Below are 17005 nucleotides of genomic sequence, written 5' to 3'. Positions count from 1 at the left end.
TAATAAATCCTTGAGCAAAAAAAATGTGTTTTTGCATAATATAATATTTAAAAAATGTGCTGAGCCAGGGGGTGCCGAGCGGTCCGTGTAACACTTTGCAGTGCTTTGATCCATTTTTAGAATTCACATGAAAAAGATGAAAATTGGGTTCAAAACTTCAATTTTCAATTTTCCAGGCAACTCAGAAAACAGATAATTGATGTTGTTTGTTCATTTCATTGTAATTTGTCGGTGGAAAGTAATGAGTTAATATTCCAATTTTCAATTTCTGCGTCGTGGTTGGACTGAACCATGCACGCGGGGGCCGGGGGGATGTCTTGGCTCGAGTAGCGCCAGATGTGTTTTGTAGAGATAGGCCTACAAATGAAATGGATGGCAAGTCAGCTTGAGACGTACAGATCTGACAGAACGACTGGCTCAGCTGTAGGCCAACCTGCAAACTTTCCAATAGGCTACAGTACCCTATTAAGTTGCGGCATGATTTAATATTGTCATATGTTTTACGCCCTTCGCACTATCAATACTGCACTATCATTAAAGAACGGTGATGCTGAGTGTTGCCTATGCCACTTAGCAGGGCTCTCAAGTTTTCAAGTTTGCTTGGAGTGAGATTCGGGCGGGGCAGGGGCCGGGCCGTGTGCGCGGAGGGGGGGGGGGGGGGGGGGGCTGGTCCCTTGCAGTATTCCATCACCATAAACTAGCTAAAGAACAATTGTTTTATTTATACCAAAATCACAAATCTTCACTTTTACACTAAATTCTGCTATATTTTAAAATAAATTGTTTTAGGTATGCAAAGTCTTAACAAACAAACAAATTTTATGAGTGTTGTTGTAAGTGTTTGTGGCAGATTTTGATGCTTGATGACTGATATGGCCTCCCTTTTAAAGCACAGCCATTTTCACAGTCATGATGGATGACAGAGTTCCATTCAGAAACAAAGTGTTCCTGGTCTTGGTTTTATTGAGCCCCACCATGGAAAAACCCTCTCTGCATCAGCATTTCAGTGTGGCAGAACTAATACCAGTTTGGCAATTGTAGATAGTCTTATTGGGAATCTGTTTATACCAGTCACCTTTGAAAAGAATTAACCACGGAAGCCTAATTACACTCCTACATATTTTTCATTTTTCATTAAGTTGCTCATGTCAAAGGGTGTGTGCTGAATATTTAGGTCTACTACTCCAATGAACACTTTAATCGGCAGGTATTGGTCTTTTACAAGGAGTAGGAAAACTATGGTAACTAATAAAAGATTGAAATAAATGAAGATATGACCTGCTGATGATCCTGACAGTTCTCTTCCACCTCCAGCTCATCTACAACTTCTGCACGCATTCAGACCATAAAGGTTATATGTCCGCTGTGCATTCATGGAACGCGTGCTTGCAGCTTAAAGCTATTTCAGACCTAACCCGGCAACAAGAAATTCTGTTTTCTGATTGGCTGAGAAATTCTGTTTTGTGATTTTCCGATGGGTTGCTAAATCAAGACGGCTGTACCAGAGCTATAGTTCTGAGCTGTACGAGCGCACCTGCCATTGACTCGTTTATAGTATCGGCCATTAGAATTTCTGTGCGACGAAGTTGATCATTTCTCAGCGTGAGAAATGGCATGTGTGGCGTGTGAGCGTGTGAACTTGTTGAAATGCGTGTGTCTCACGCTCATTGCGTGAGACTTGAGAGCCCTGCCACTTAGGCTATATTTGGGCACGAATAGCCTACATTTTGTTAAACGGTCAGTATGAGTAGCCTATTTAATTAGGTTAATACTAAGTGTGTAAACCCCGCCCTCTGCGTAAACACACTGGCCTAGGACAATATCCTAAGTTTTATTTTAGTACATTCACTGCACGAAGATGATTGCCTACAAAGATGCAGATGTAGGCTACATTAAGAATGTGACAGGAATAAGTTCGTGAATGACCTCTGCAAAGCAGACATCAGCTGAACCGAAACGTTGCATGGGTTACAGCGCAACTGCCCCCGGGGGTCCGTGTTTTGCAGTGATTTGCTCCATTTTTAGAATTCACCTGAAGTCAGGCTCCCGTTCCCGCAACGTTATCATAACGTGCCATTTTCTGAGAAAAATATAAATAATAAACACGTAATGTGCATTGAGCAGGCCCTCCCCCCCTTGTGGTTCAGCCCAACTAAAATCGAAACAAAAATTACAAAGAATACATCAACAAATTTTACTTTAGTTTCAGTCGATATTTTGTTTTGTTTTTTCATCGTGTTTCATCACCGACTGAATAAAAATAACGCTATTTATCTATTTACGGACTAGTTTCAAAATTGAAAATTGGATCAAAGCACTGCAAAGCGTTACATGGCACCACTAAAAATACCCTAGCCTCGGCCCTGTTCAGAGTGCAAATGTTTCACGGCGTGACGCGTGAGACCAAATTTGTCTGCGTGCAACAGCGGATTCGAGAATTTGTAATCGATGCGATGAAGTTATAACTGAAATTTATAATAAAACACGAGTAAAAGATGGATGATAAGTTGTCCGCTGTAATTCTATTTGTTAATATATAAATATACATATTTGGGAATATTTTTTCTCATAGAAGGACATTTTTGTCCTCCAGGTTCTCACTTGTTCTGTCTTTCTGGGACTTCCCATTCAGTTCACATGTACGTCATTTTTCTTTACAAGAGAACATTTAGCCACGCAAGTTGCGCAAATTCTCACACAGTAATCTACAAGCTAACTTACATTGGGACATAGGCTATATATTGGAATATATTTTGCCCGTTTAGCTTATCAAATCTAAAAAAAAAAGAGTCTCATGCTCGCCTCCTTTTATCCCTCCTCATCTGGATCGCAGCTGTTCGGTCACGAGCTGCTGGACTGAACGTGAGCGCATCTCCCCTTCGCTGTGCCCAATCTTTGCATCACATGGTGCCCATCATCAGGACCTAATGGAGGAAGCCGCCGTCTTCACTGAGCTGGATGGAGGAGGATCTCGCACGGCTGAGAGGAGAAGACGTCACAGCAGGTAAAACGCGCCTTTTCTCATCATTATATGTTGATACAATATTTCATGTGCTACTTGTTGCGCAATATGTTTCACCCATATGAACATATTTAGAGAAATTGATCAATTAATTGTCTTAATTCTTTGTTCCGAGCACACTCGCCCTGAATACTCTAAATAGTATATAAGCTATAGCCTACTCCAGATATAATACACATTTAAATGAAAAATATGCTCCCCCCATGTTGTCTTAAGCTCCAACATTGGCTCCATTTTTATTTCTGAACAGGATTGATGTTTTCTGAACCGGATCCTCATCTTTGCACCCGCCCACACTCGTGTCACGCGAAGCTGAGCAAACAGCTGAATATTCTGAGCTGCTCAGATCTGAGAGGATGGAGCCGGGACAGGGAGGCCGTGGCTGCCCACCAGCGCCGCTCCAGGAGCCGCCGTGCAGGGCGCAGAACGCTCGCTTCCCGGGAGGACTCCTGTGATCGGACCATCCCTCTGCTGCATCCGGGCTGCTGGACATACAAACTGATTAAAACACTTGATTCCAGATATTTGCGGAAAGCATCATCCTCTGCATGGAGCTGGAGGGGGCAGGGTAGAGGAGGGTGGGCTGCCGTCTCTTTTCGGGAGGGACCAAACCTTTACAACTGAAGTGCAACTCCACTGAGGCTGATGGTAAGTTCTGCTGTGCCTCTTCACAGTGAAATCAGATTACAGCATATGGGCTCCTTAGGTTAAGTACTGGACCCTTCTTCACGCAGTTCGTGTGAGACAGAAAAAGAAGAAAACACTGTATAGCTTGTTAGACTGTATGGACTAAGACATACTGAGTGTGTGTTTGAATGGTTTAGAGTGGACACACACACAGACACATAAATAAAGTCCATTTATTTCAGCATGGCACAGGCTGACGGGAAAGATCCCCTGCAGTCATGAAATTTATTCTTTCAATTATAGCATTTGTTTCAGTGGATACATTTATTTAAACAGAACCTCATGGGCATAAATGGATTTTTTTATTATCATTTAGAACTGGCTTATCATTGGTTGTGATGTCACAGAACCTGTCATGGGTTAATACTCTACACTCAGATTGTATGTGGGCTTAAAGAAACTCCCCACTCTGAGCAGAACGAATCCCACATAGAATCTGAAGCTCAAACATCCAAATAATGATCCATAATGATGACCAAAACATATTGTTGAATGGAAGGAAATCTTTCTTTGGCCATTGAAACATAATGAATTCCTAATGTAATGAAAATGATCACGCCTTAGATGCAGTTTAACATTTGACCTCATTTTGTATTTTGGGAATTTATTTTGGATGAATATGCGAATGAGCCCCATTCCTTTGACTTATTGGATATTTTATTGTTATCTTCACACCTACAGCTGCCGGAGGGCTTGTTGTGGGCTGGTCCATTAGTCTGGACCAGGAGGAATAATCTGGTCATAGACACTCTCACTTAAAGGGAAAGTTAATTTTTTTTAAACCTGGACCTTATTTCTGGCATAAAATACGTTCATCTACTCATCGACAACAGTTTGGTGAAAGTCGGCGTCCTTCGGAAGATATTTAGATCACTGGAGATCGGCGTATATCCATATAACAGAGAGAACCGGGCAGAGACAATACAGCCTCTAAATAAGGCATTATATGTCTTTATTTCACCAATACTTTAAGACCAATGAATGAATGAACGCGTACTATTGCACTGTTAGCTCAGAGCTGCCCTGTTGTTGTTATTGGGGGCTATCGGGGGGCTTATAGGGACTTTCTACACACGCGTCTACTGGGATGACGTCATCAACCACTTTTACCACTCAAACTGCAGAGTATCACATAAATAATTGCATTTATATTTTTGTAACACTCATCAGCTCTGCCCAGCTATTTTGTCTACCTGTTTGGAGGATATTAATTGCAATTATAGCATTTTTTCAGTGGCAACTTGCCTGCAGAGCTGCTTGACAGAGGTTTTCATGCAACTCTAAATAAATCAAAAAGGGGGGGGGGGCAGGAAAATGGGATTATCAAATGGGGCTCATATGCCATGGAAACTCAAAAGTCTGTTTGCTCTGTTTCTTTGTTTATATTGAACTCAACTATTTTATGGTTGGATTTGACTAAATTACTTCATATATCTTTTTTTTAAACATCAGTTAAGGTTGTATTATCATAGGCATTTTTTGTTGTGCTGAAATCTAATTATATTCACTATCAATATGTCTGATCAATATTTCATTTTCTCTGGTTGTAAAACAATGGATCAGCATATGACACACAAACATTTTGTGTGTTTAATGTTTCTGAAAACTCGTAAAAATTGTTATAATTATTTCTTTTTTTAAATAAAATTGGATTTTTTTCCCACTGTCTATTAAAGGTCAGATTCAAGAGACAGATGCATTAAGACCTCGAATGAGCTAACTGATCTATAGTAGTTTTTCTAATTACTGGCCTGATTACACAAAATCAGGCTAAATTTGAAAATACAGTACATCAGCTCAGGATGCCCACAACACAAGTCAAACATGTCTGATACACACAAGATCAAGAAGTCTTCCCAATGCTGGATTTAGTTTGTACATTATGGTCATCTTAATCGAAGTAATTGTTTTAGGAAGAAATTACAGTCCTGTATCTTTAAACTTGCAGTTCTCAAAACACTTTGTAAAAGGCTCTAATGACCTAAAGCTCATGTCTGTGCTTAAGCAACGGGCATCAAACAAAAGAAGCTTAATAAGAACATCTTGCACAGTGGCACTGTGAGTGGTCGGTCAGCTGAGACAAATGGGGTGTTGTTCACTCATCTTTTTTTATGCTGTGTGTGAGCATGCCTGTATTATCTTTTTTTTTCTTTCTGGGATTTGAAAAGGATTCAAGCAGTCATGCTCTGTCTAATAGATGGGTTGTTCAGTGGAGCGGAAGGAAAGAGCATGCTGTCCTGGGGAGAGATGAGAGAAGGAAGACATGACAGTGTCTGTGAAATACACGACCTTGGAACACAAAGCAAAGCGAGATGACACTGTTTGAAAGATGGAGCCACGATAGCTCTTGATTTTTACCTTCACAGGAATTTTCATGTGGAATTGTGCATATGCAGGAGTGTGTTCCTCTGAAAGAAAGGAAAAGGCCCAACTCTTGTTTAAAGCGGCACAATGCAACTTTTTCATGGTCATAAAATTGCTTGGCAATCATTAGATTGCTTGGCTGACCCGTTCTGATGAAAACGGTGACATTTCCATCTCCATCTGGTGGCCCTAGACTGAAACAGCGCTTGCAACTTTGCCTGTGGCGCCGCGTGCTTTGTTTAGCTCTGGAAGTCTCGCGACACACGAGAGCCGAGAACTACTGCTTCACGGCAGGTCGTAAAGGGCTCTGAGCCGAGGGCTGTGGCACAGATTCTATAATACTACAGATTCGCCACTCACGGTGCATTTCCGGTTTCCAACGAGGCGATTTTGGTTGCAGTTCCACCCTTTTTCCACGTGGGGCGCTCAATTTTGGAGACCAGAATGAATGGAGTCCTATGGAGCTATACGCCCTAGCGTGCCCTTATCTCAAGATATAATTTTTTCTCTAGTAATTCGAATGTTGTGTTCGAAAGAGGATGTTTAGAAAATACCCATGGCTGAGTTTTAGATTTTTAGAGCCACTCATTTGCTTAAAAAAAGGATTTGAAGTGTATATGACGTCATACATAGCTTACGACCGGAGATGCCGCTTTACGGCAACAATCCTGCTTGTTGTTGGTCTCAAAGGCAGCAGCGTTTTCAAGGAAGAGCTGTAGTAAGAGAGAATGTGTGGTAACATCACAGATTCTTAGGCTGTGGTAACATAAGCGGGAAAAGTCCATCTTAATTCTGTTGTCGCTTGGTATGGAGCCAGCCGTCAAGCGGTGCCTCTGGTCGTAATTCTGGTCGAGCGCTGTCATTAGCACAATGCTAGCGCGTGGTGGACAACAAGAAGCCAACCTGTAAGAAATCAAAGGGATATATGTACTCGTTCAGTAGATTTTTGACTTGAAACCCATGTTGAGCTCTCAGAAACTACATTCAAATCTGAGCGCTCTTGAGGAGACTTGGGTGAAACTGACCATTTGTAGCATCTAGCTCCATTGGGCCCCATTCATTTTGGTCTCCACCGACGCCCCCAGTGGAATTCTGGTGGAACTGCAGCCAAAAAGCCGGTACAATGGGGCTTAATAGAGAGTGGCAAGGCTGTTCGTTATAATGGCTGTGGCTGTGGCCAGGTAGCCTGATAAGACACACCCCCTCTCCATTAGCTGTCGACGGCTCTCCCACTCTCTGCCAGTGTCTTGAAAAATAAACCGTAAATTGCCTATGGTGGGTTTACGACAGTCTGGCTAGACTGTCGCCTTATTTTCTACGGAGCTCCCCCTACAGCTTTGGGGTGTGTATTGCATGGTAAACAAACCCCGTATTACTGAAAGTTGCATAGCGCCGCTTTAAAGGCACATTTGGCCTTTTAACAAAGAGGGAATGCTACACCTCTCTAGGACATGCACATCAGTTACTTTATATGAGTCACTTTCTCAAAGCCTCCTTCTAATCCAAGCTCGGCTAAGTAGTATTGATGTCAGCGCATCAATTATTATTTCATAACACTCATTTGTGGTTTTCTTCTAAGTGACCAATTAAAGCACTAATCAAAGGAAGTGGTTGCCATGGTTTTTTTGTAAATATATCTTAGGTCCCATGGCAGACACCCTAAGGTCTGATTCACAAAAGTGAAATGTAAAGTAAAAACAAATCGAACAAAACCAAACCACGCCTGCTTAGGAAGGTATGAATCCTGGAATTGAGCCCCTCCCAGCTCATTTGTACTGTGCTGTTAAGGAAAAAAGCATTACCTAATGAGCAATATGTAAATGTTCCAGTGTCTCAACATAATTCAGCTTTCCTTCATCTTCATTCCAATTGGCAATGCAGTAAAGTTCCTACTTCTATTTACACTCCAACCTGAAAGAATCAGTTATTACAGAAATTGCATTACCATAATTACAGAAGAAGCAGCTGGATTTTTTTAGTTAAAAGCACAACAGATTTTTCCAATTTCTGAAGTGTATCAGTAAGTCAATGCCTCTCTTAGTCCTGGCATACGGCTTGTTGTCATCCATTGAGGGGATGGCTGATGGTTGCTTCACTTCAGAACTGGTATCCATAGCTACTCTTTGGGGTGATCTGGGTTCAGGCCTATGCAGAACAGAGGTGGGGACAGAACATCTCCTTGATAGATGCTGCACTTGATGGTAACTTTAGTAATTGGCTTGGAAGTGGCCTCCAGGGCCATCTTTCAGACTCCCATTGAATTCTTGTCGAAGGGTCTTTGTGTGTTGTTGTTGTTCCAAGCATTCCACTGTCCACACGTGTGGCATTGAGTCGTAGGCTTTCTTGTTGTCAATCGAGGTGGTGCACAGATTTGCATGTCTCAATTTATACTCCGGAGGGACAGTTCTGTTGCTTCCAGTTCTTGACTGGGCCCTGCTCATTAATTGAGCCATGTGCCGCTTCATCTTAACTGCTATGATGACCTGCTCGGGAGGATCGGTGCCGTGATCTCTCAGCAGGACACCAACTACAGGCGCTCCATTTCAGCTGCGGAGCGCCTGTCCATCTGTCTCCGGTGAGTGGCAGATAAACCAATTAAAAAGATCCCGGGATGCATGACGTCACTGTCGTCCAGAATCTCAACGCTGATAGGCTGTCGTGGCACGAATATTTCACCAAAGTTGGATTTTCTGAACTCGCGCAAATTCGCGTCTTGTCATTCGCGCCGCCGGCTCGAATTCGCGTCTTTGCATTGAGTTTGTATTTAATCACGCTGCGTGAAAAATTTGCACCGCGTCCGGTCTGAACGCACCATTAGGCTCTGTCTTGATCAGGAGTGTTCGACTTACTTCTAACCCATCTGGATGGGTCCCAACTACTAGAAGCTGGTTCATTTGTGAAGCTAGGTGTCACTGGAGTACAGTTAGTTTCTTAAGAAAATAGGTGTGCATCACATCAGGTTTCCAACTCTTCATACTTGAGACTCTTTCTTGGATGTTAGGGTTAGGGTTGATGTTAGCAGGAGTGTTTCAAAAGGCAGGGAACAGATTTGTCATTTTCACAAACGTGTACATTGTTCCTATTAGAATTTCAGATGTATGTGATTTTTTTTTGTTTAAAATACAAATGCAAATTTAGACATAAGTTTTTTCTTCCAGTGTCTATGTCTGATTTCTAGTGTCTGCCCTGTGTTAATTTAATATTTCAAGAGATTATGTTACCATCTTGTACATGTTTGATAGTATGCACAGTTATTTTAAGACAGTGACGTCATTGTAGTAAGGCAACACTACAACTTACAGTAAGGGACATCGACTGCTTGACTCTAAAAGCTCAAGACTTAGACTGTTTTATAAGTTGAATTCCATAATTACAACTTAGATTCCATTTGAATGTATTAGCTGACTGTGTTTGAACTAATTTATAAATCTATTCTATTCATTTATTTATTCATTTTTATGAACTAGTTAATCCAATTGATGGCAGTCCTGATGCACTTGTGAGCTTGATGAGCTACAAATACAGATCTAATTTGAAAAATATATACACAGGGCCAAAAGAGAGTTCCATAAACACAATTTTTTTTGGTGGTTGCAGAATGATGTTGTGCAGCGATTTGTCTTTAAACATAGGGTAAATTTGGTTGCTTGAAGTTAGAACTTGATAGAAGTAATAAGTTGACTGAAGTTTAATGATCAAAATTTTTCAATTGGGTGATACAAATCCCAAAATTGCAAACACACAAACCCACACAACATTTCAGATGATAACTGAAAAAAGTGAAATAGATCATCCTTTGTTGTTGTTCTTCTGCTTCCCAGTCAGTCAGTAACCGTGGAACTATAAGCTTATTTATAAATTACTCTTTGTTTATTTATAAAAATATAAAACACAGCCAACAATATTGCCGGATGTGAATTGAAAGCTCGTCTGTCGTGCATGTTGGACTCCGCCAGGGCTTCCACTTGTCATTGATCCTCTGTCTTTTTATGGACAGGATCTCAAGGCATATTTGGCAAGATGAGGGCGTATGGTAACCTCAGGGTTGTGTCTCTACTTTTTGTGGATGATTTGGTTTTGTTGGCTTCTTTAAGCCATGCCCCCCATGAGCACTGGAGTTGTTAATAGCTGAGTGTGAAGCGCCCAGGATGAAAGTCAGTCCCTCTATATCTGAAGCCATGGTTTTCAACCGGCAAAAGGTGTAGTGCTCCTCCGGGTCACAGATGAGTTTCTGCCTCTAGCGAAGGAGCTTAAGTATCTCTGGATCTTGTTTACAAGTGATAGTGAAGTTATCAGCAGTAATGAGGTTGCCGACCCAGTTTAGTGTTGTGAAAAAGGAGCTGAGTCGAAAGGCAAAGCTTTTGGTTGACTGGTGCATCTTCATTCCAATCCTTACCGATGGTCACAAGATTTTGGTAGTGACCAAAAGAATGAGATCATGGATAGAAGCAGCTGAAATGAGTTTCCTTTGGAGGGTGGCAGGGCTCAGCCATAGGGAAAAGGTGAGAAGCTCAAACTTCTTGAGGGAGCAAAAGTAGAGCCACTAATCAAAAGGAGACAGTAGAGGTGATTCAAGCATTCTATTAGGATACCTACTAGTTGCCCCCCTTTGGAGTTTTCTGGGAACATTCAACTGGGACGAGGCCCTGGGCAGACCCAGAAGATGCTGAAGGGATCATATATATTCCTTCTGACCTGGAAATGGCTCGGGAACTCCTAGGTGGACAGTATTGCTGAGGAGTTGGATGCCTTCCAGGATAACCCAAATCATGAAGACAATGTAAATTGGACAATTAAACTGGAAAATTGTGGAAATAGATATATATATAGTTAAATAATGAATTATATGCAGAATAATACGATAGTGTGAAATGTGCTAATTACAATAAACTTACTTCCAATAATTAGAGTGAAAATCCAATAATGGTAAAATAGTATCAGCCATAAAATGTGAAAGACTTAAGAATGCAACAGATTGAAGGGTGTGATGTAGATACTAAAGGAAAATAACAATAAATGATAATGCAATTAATGAGTTGTGATAATCAAATAAAAAAGCAAATATATGAATAAATCTACAGGAAAATTTGACTAAAAAATGTGTATTGGAAATCGGGCAGTCTTGCTGATTAGATTACTGATGAATGTGTCCTAGGTTGTTACTAAACGCATAAGTTTTATTTTTAAGTGAGGCAGACTTTTTTGTGTGTACGGTGCCAGGTAGCATGTATCATACTGCCTACAAAGAACGGTTAGCCCCTGGGTTGAATTGTATTACTACTGACACCACGGCCAATTCGGTCAAAAGTATTTTGATACACGTTAAGAGCCTCAGAAAAGGTTAAACGCTTGCCCGAAAGAGCCCGCTTTCATGGAAATCAGCGCAATTGGACAACTTTGCGCAGTGGGCATGAAAATTTCTCGCGTTTTTCCCTTTGGCCAACTTCCCTGGGTCTCCAACAGATGGGATATGTTTGTAAAATGGCCGGAATTCTCCTTTAATATAAGACACAATTGCCTAAGAAGTACCATTTCAGCAAGATATAGGGACTTGTTTCAAGACAATACATCTGGAATATCTTGTTGTGAAATCTTGACAAGCTGATTTTCACTGGTTCCATTGGCAGATTTTTTTGCTTATTTCAAGGAAGAACGTCTTTTATTTTTTTCCTGTGCAATGCCGACTTCTGGATCCAAGTTTGTAAAAACATATTCACCATACTAACCAACAAAAATAATCAACTTGCACAATACAAAATGTACATAGTACACTGTACTGGAGAAAAAATGCTTAAAATGGGCTTCACACGTTCTCAAATGTGTTGACACTGCTCACAAAATATCTCTCAAATCTATCTGCATGCCACATAGGACTATAAATCTGTCAAACAATTCTGGAAAGATATCACAAATCTTGTATCTCGGCTTTTGGGCTGCTGCATCCCATCATCCCCCACACTCTGCTCACTAGGAAACTTGTCCCAAATATTAGATATACCTTCGAGCAAAATGCTTTACACATTCTCATTTGGAGAAAAAGGACAACAAACCGGTCGATTAGCATTAACTTTGTTTAGTTTAGAAGTAACACGAGTCATGACCTTACAAACCCAACAACGGTGAGGTCCACATTGGTCTATCATGGCCTGGGTAATTTAACTCTTCCTGCTCTGGTGAAAGGAGAAGCTGGAGGTAGAGGTGAACTGGGGGTAGTACCACCAGCCTCTGGCTCTGAGCCAGTCAGGCTCTGTCTCTCATGATTTCATCTAAATGTAATGCCTGAGAAGGCATTCATTTAACCTTAACCGTTACTAACAGCAGCTTTTACAATGAGGCAAATGGTGCTAACATTCAATTCAATTCAATTCATTTTTATTTATATAGCGCCAAATACAACAAATGTCATCTCAAGGCACTTAGATAGTAAGTCCAATTCAAGCCAATTGGAATTCAATTAATTAATAATAATCATAATTCTTAAAATAATCCAATTCAAAAACAATTTCCTAGCTAAGAAAACCAACAGATTGCACTGAAAACTTTTTGTTTTTCGGTCCAATCTCCCGGCCTGAGCGTGCCTGAGGCGACTGTGGAGAGAAACGACTCCCTTTTAACAGGAAGAAACCTCTGGCAGAACCAGACTCAGGAAGGGTGGCCATCCGCCTCCACCAGCTGGGGTTTGAGAAGACAGAAAGGGGGGGAGGGGAGGGGGCCGCGGCAGCGGCACTGTAACACCATTCAAAGGATATCTGTTGGAACAGGGAAACACGAGTTAATGACCACAATAATATCACATATACATAAAGAGAGTAAAGTGAGGAAAGGTGTGACAGATGAGGCCCCCCAGCAGTCTAGGCCTATAGCAGCTTAACTATGGGATGTTTCAGGATCACCTGAGCCATCCCTAACTATAAGCTTTATCAAAAAGGAAAGTTTTAAGCCTGGTCTTAAAAGTGGAAAGGGTGTCTGCTTCCCGGACATTTACTGGCAGCTTATTCCACAATAGAGGGGCCTGATAACTGAAGGCTCTGCCTCCCATTCTACTTTTAGAAACTCTGGGAACCTCAAGTAAACCTGCAGTTTGGGAACGAAGTGCTCTGTTAGGAAAATATCTTACAATGAGATCTTTAAGATATGATGGAGCTCGGTCATTAAGAGCTTTATATGTGAGGAGAAGAATCTTAAATTCTATTCTGAATTTAACAGGGAGCCAATGAAGAGAAGCTAAAACTGGAGAAATATGATCTCTCCTGTTAGTTCTCATCAAAACTCTGGCTGCAGCATTTTGGATCAACTGGAGGCTTTTCAGAGAATATGTGGGACAGCCCAATAATAAAGAATTACAGTAGTCCAATCTTGAAGTAACAAATGCATGAATTAGTTTTTCTGCATCACTCTGAGACAAGATGTTCCTGATTTTAACAATATTACGAAGATGAAAGAAGGCAGTCCTAGAAACCTGTTTTATATGCGAGTCAAATGATAAATTCTGGTCAAAAATAACTCCAAGGTTCCTCACTGTAGAACTAAAAGCCAAGGAAATACCATCTAGAGTAACTATATAGCTAGACAATTTCTCCCTGAAACGCTCAGGTCCAAAGATAACGACTTCAGTTTTGTCTGAATTTAGAAGCAAACAGTTCTGAGTCATCCAGGTCTTTATGTCTTTAAGACATGCTTGTAGTCTGACCAACCTATTGGGTTCATCTGGTTTTATAGATAAGTACAGCTGAGTATCATCAGCATAGCAATGGAAATTTATGCCATGCTGTCTAATAATGTTACCTAATGGAAGCATGTATAAAGTGAAAAGAATCGGTCCAAGCACAGAACCCTGAGGAACTCCATGACTTACTCTGGTGTGTGAGGAAGATTCTTCATTTACAAGAACAAACTGAAATCTATCAGACAAATATGACTTAAACCAGCCTAATGCAGTTCCTTTAATCCCGATAACATGTTCAAGTCTCTGTAATAAGATACTGTGCGCGACCGTATCAAATGCAGCACTGAGAACCAACAGGACAAGCACAGACACAAGTCCGCTATCAGAGGCTAAGAGGAGATCATTGGTAACTTTCAGCAGTGCTGTTTCTGTGCTATGATGCACTCTGAATCCTGACTGAAACTCTTCAAACAGATTATTTCTGTGTAAGTGATCACAAAGCTGAGCTGCAACTATTTTTTCAAGAACTTTAGACATAAAAGGGAGATTGGAAATAGGTCTATAATGAGCCAACACTTCTGAATCAAGAGTAGGTTTTTTAAATAAAGGTTTAATTACAGCAACCTTAAAAGTCTGAGGTACATATCCTGTCAACAAAGACAGATTGATCAAATCCAATATGGAAGTGTCAATTAATGGGAAAACCTCCTTGAACAGTCTGGTTGGGATTGGGTCTAAATACAAGTTGATGGTTTAGAAGAGACTATTGCTGTTGTTAGTTCAGAGAGATCAACTGGACAGAAGCTGTCTAAATACAAATCAGGTTCTAAAGATACTTCTAAAGCTGCTGTACTTGATGATACATCACTGATAATAGTGGGAAGGACTCCATCAATCTTCTCTCTGATAGAAACAATTTTATTGATGAAGAAGCTCATGAAATCATCACTGCTGAGAGTTAAAGGAATAACTGGCTCAGCAGAGCTCGGACTCTTAGTCAGACTGGCTACAGTGCTGAAAAGAAACCTGGGATTATTCTTATTCTCTTCTATCAATGATGAATAATAAGCAGTTCTAGCTTTACGAAGGGCTTTCTTATACATTGTTAAACTATCTTTCCAGACTAATTGAGACTCTTCTAAATTAGAGGAACGCCACTGTCTCTCCAGCTTTCTTGCAGTCTGCTTTAAAGCACGCAGCTGTGAATTATACCAAGGAGCCAACCTCTTCTGACTGATTACCTTCCTTTTCAGAGGGGCAACACATGATAGGCAGTGTTTGTTAGTTAGTTAGTTACCTGCAGTGTTAGCCGAGGACATGCTAACGTTGCTGGGGTCAGATTCACCAACGTTAGTCCGGAGCGGATCGAAAACGCGACATTCATTGATAGTTATTGCATGTTGGTAGTATTTCCTCCCTTTGGTGAAATATTCACTTTGCAAGTTGCCCTGTTGTCGTCTTTTTTAGGGATGTGTAATCAAACTTTCGAGCGTTTGTACCGCTTGGGCGCCATGTTTACTGTTGGCTGCTGGCTGCACTGGACTCGCCACGCAACGTTGCGTGGTGACATCATTCGCGCCCACTGGAATCGATAAGGGAATCGTTTGCAAAATCGCTAAACGATTCCAAGGAATTGAAACACTGGGAACCGGTTCTCAACAAGAACCGGTTTTCGATTCCCATCCCTATCCGCCTCCCACATGCACACCCTCTGCAGGCAAAGGAGAGGAGGGGGAAAACCCCCCAGAAACAAACGAAAAGAAAACAACCAAAACAGGGCATAAGCCAGAGGCAACACCAGAGTATGACACTTATTTTGGTTTTCCATTAACTTCAATCATCACTTACATTATTGTTATTATTACTACAATTAGCCCACAACCCCATGAAGATTAATTCTCAACCTCAATCTTTACACACACACAAACACCTTAAGAACCTTTTAATGCATAAAATTTATACTAGTAAATAATATAAGTAAAAATAAATAAACAAGTAAATTAAATATACAAGTACACCCATATATACACACGCACACAAATCCATAAATGTAGGGCAAGCATGATGGGTGGTTGCCATTTCTACTACATAGTAGCAGTGTCAGCAGAAATACAGCATTTGTAGAAGCATATGTATGGGTGTTTCTTTTAGTATTGTCATATTTACTAATGATAATAATTTAATTTATAATTTAATTTAATAATTCCATTGCTATTATTAATTCCAGTGAAATTCTTGGAACTGTGCCGCCTGCATATTTTCTTTTTCCACACACAAACGTACACACAACTCCACACACATACACACTTTAAACAAACACCCACATTCAAGAGTCACTTTCATCTCTTTGGTTCAAGTAGGATTCATATTTGCTATTATCATCATCATTTCTCTGTTCTTTGTATTTTTTTGTTTGTTTTTGTTGTCAGTATTTGGTAAAATTATTCTCTCTTGCCTCCTTATTATCACATGTGTGTTGTTGTCACTTTTCACAAATAAAGAAATAGAAAAAAACATGTTAAAAAAAATAGGAAAGAAAACATTTTGTCAGGACCAGAGAATGGAGGACGCAGATGCAGGAGGTTTAAATCCAAGACTTTTATTTAGAGGCGACAGATCGACCAGTTCCTCGTGAGAGAAGCTAAAAAGGGCTATGAAATATTACTCTAAGAATATACTTTCCAAAAGTGGAGAAGTATATCTATATAAAAATTATCAAAACTCAAAATCACTCCACTAGCGGAGGAGAAAACAAAAGACCATGAAACTTTACTTTTTAAAACTATAGGTCACTCCTACTGAGGAGGAAAACAAAAAAACCTCTCCTAGAAATCGGAGGAAATATGCTATGAAACTTTTACCAAAAAAAAGGCCACTCCACTCAGGAGGGAAAACAAAAGGGCTATAACAAAAATTACCTCTGTAACTCTTACAGGTTCTATATTATCAAATATTACTCTAGGAAAAACAAAAATATCTCTTACGAGGAAATACCACTGGGAACTCGGAAACGGGCTTGGGAAAACAGGCTTGGAACGAACGCGAGGATGATGCACCATACGGAGACAGATACAACACACTGGCACAAGACAGGGGGAGACGCAGACTCTTAAGCACACAGGGGTGAAACAGGGGAACAGGTGGAATCATTCATATGACAATCAGACTGGAACACGAGAGGAAGGGCAAGTGACCTGGAACGAGAGGGAAGTTAGTCTTTCAAAATAAAACAGGAAATGACGAGACAAGACAAAAACCCAACTTAA

The 17005-nt window shown here is 40.7% G+C and overlaps 1 protein-coding gene across 1 annotated transcript in view; it reads left to right on the top strand.

Moving 5' to 3' along the window:
* Nucleotides 1-2725: 2725 nt before the first annotated feature.
* The window catches only part of adgra1a (adhesion G protein-coupled receptor A1a), a 30346-nt gene continuing 16066 nt past the window's right edge, over nt 2726-17005 (top strand). The window contains exons 1-2 of the mRNA XM_075457683.1: nt 2726-3004; nt 3273-3670. Of these exons, the coding sequence (XP_075313798.1) occupies nt 3668-3670 (3 nt within the window). The 5' untranslated portion in view covers nt 2726-3004; nt 3273-3667. The remainder of the gene's footprint in view (nt 3005-3272; nt 3671-17005) is intronic.

This window comes from Odontesthes bonariensis, chromosome 23 (genome assembly GCF_027942865.1).
Source record: "Odontesthes bonariensis isolate fOdoBon6 chromosome 23, fOdoBon6.hap1, whole genome shotgun sequence".
NCBI lineage: Eukaryota > Metazoa > Chordata > Actinopteri > Atheriniformes > Atherinopsidae > Odontesthes > Odontesthes bonariensis.
This window is presented reverse-complemented; position numbering and strand designations above follow the sequence as displayed.